Source organism: Priapulus caudatus, unplaced genomic scaffold, assembly GCF_000485595.1.
Source record: "Priapulus caudatus unplaced genomic scaffold, Priapulus_caudatus-5.0.1 Scaffold2530, whole genome shotgun sequence".
In the NCBI taxonomy this organism is placed as follows: domain Eukaryota; kingdom Metazoa; phylum Priapulida; class Priapulimorpha; order Priapulimorphida; family Priapulidae; genus Priapulus; species Priapulus caudatus.
In genome coordinates, this window is record NW_014579591.1 from 33,207 (window position 1) to 33,912 (window position 706).

The 706-nt window shown below is 55.0% G+C and overlaps 1 protein-coding gene across 1 annotated transcript in view; it reads right to left on the reverse strand.

Moving 5' to 3' along the window:
- The window catches only part of LOC106818792 (coiled-coil domain-containing protein 146-like), an 18,480-nt gene that overhangs the window by 12,080 nt on the left and 5,694 nt on the right, over positions 1-706 (reverse strand). Inside the window, exon 3 of the mRNA XM_014823468.1 lies at positions 294-440. Coding sequence (XP_014678954.1) covers positions 294-440 — 147 coding nt within the window. The remainder of the gene's footprint in view (positions 1-293; positions 441-706) is intronic.

Consider the following 706-nt stretch of genomic DNA (forward strand, 5'->3'; position numbering starts at 1 on the left):
GAGAAAGACAGAGAGAGAGAGAAAGAGAGGGAGAGAGAGTAAGAGAAAGGAAGAGAGATAGAGAGAAAGAGAGAGAGAGAGAGAGAGAGATAGAGAGAATGATTCTGTGATGACGTGTTTGTTATTCGATTAAACCAAACAACTAATCTGCCCTCTAAACATAATTAATAAACTAATTCGATAATTAATCAATATGATTAAATGGATAGTTAATGAGCCAGTGATAGCGACCTCACGTCATCCCTCGCTCGCATCCTCCCGCGTTACCATGGTTACCTGTCGCCTAGCAACACGGCCTCGCGCTCCTTCCGGAACTCGTGTTCCTTGTGTAGGGCTGAGTGCGCAGCCTGCCTCTCCTCGTAGACTGCCGCCCGCCGCTCGAGCTCCTGCTCTCCCTGCTGCACGTCGCCCTCGAGCGCCAGTCTATGATCGGAGGCGGCCTGAGCGTCGGAGCGTATGGTCGCATAGAGGGCGCTCAGGCGGTCGCGCTCTGCCTCGGCGACGCTGTGTGGAGAGAGAGGGGGAGGTGGTGAAGAGAGAGGAGGAGGTGGTGAGAGAGAGAGGAGGTGGTGAGAGAGAGAGAGAGAGGAGGTGGTGAGAGAGCGGAGGGGGAGGTGGTGAGAGAGAGAGGGGGAGTGGTGAGAGAGAGAGGTGGAGGTGGTGGGAGAGAGAGGGGGAGGTGGTGAAAAGAGAGGAGGAGGTGGTG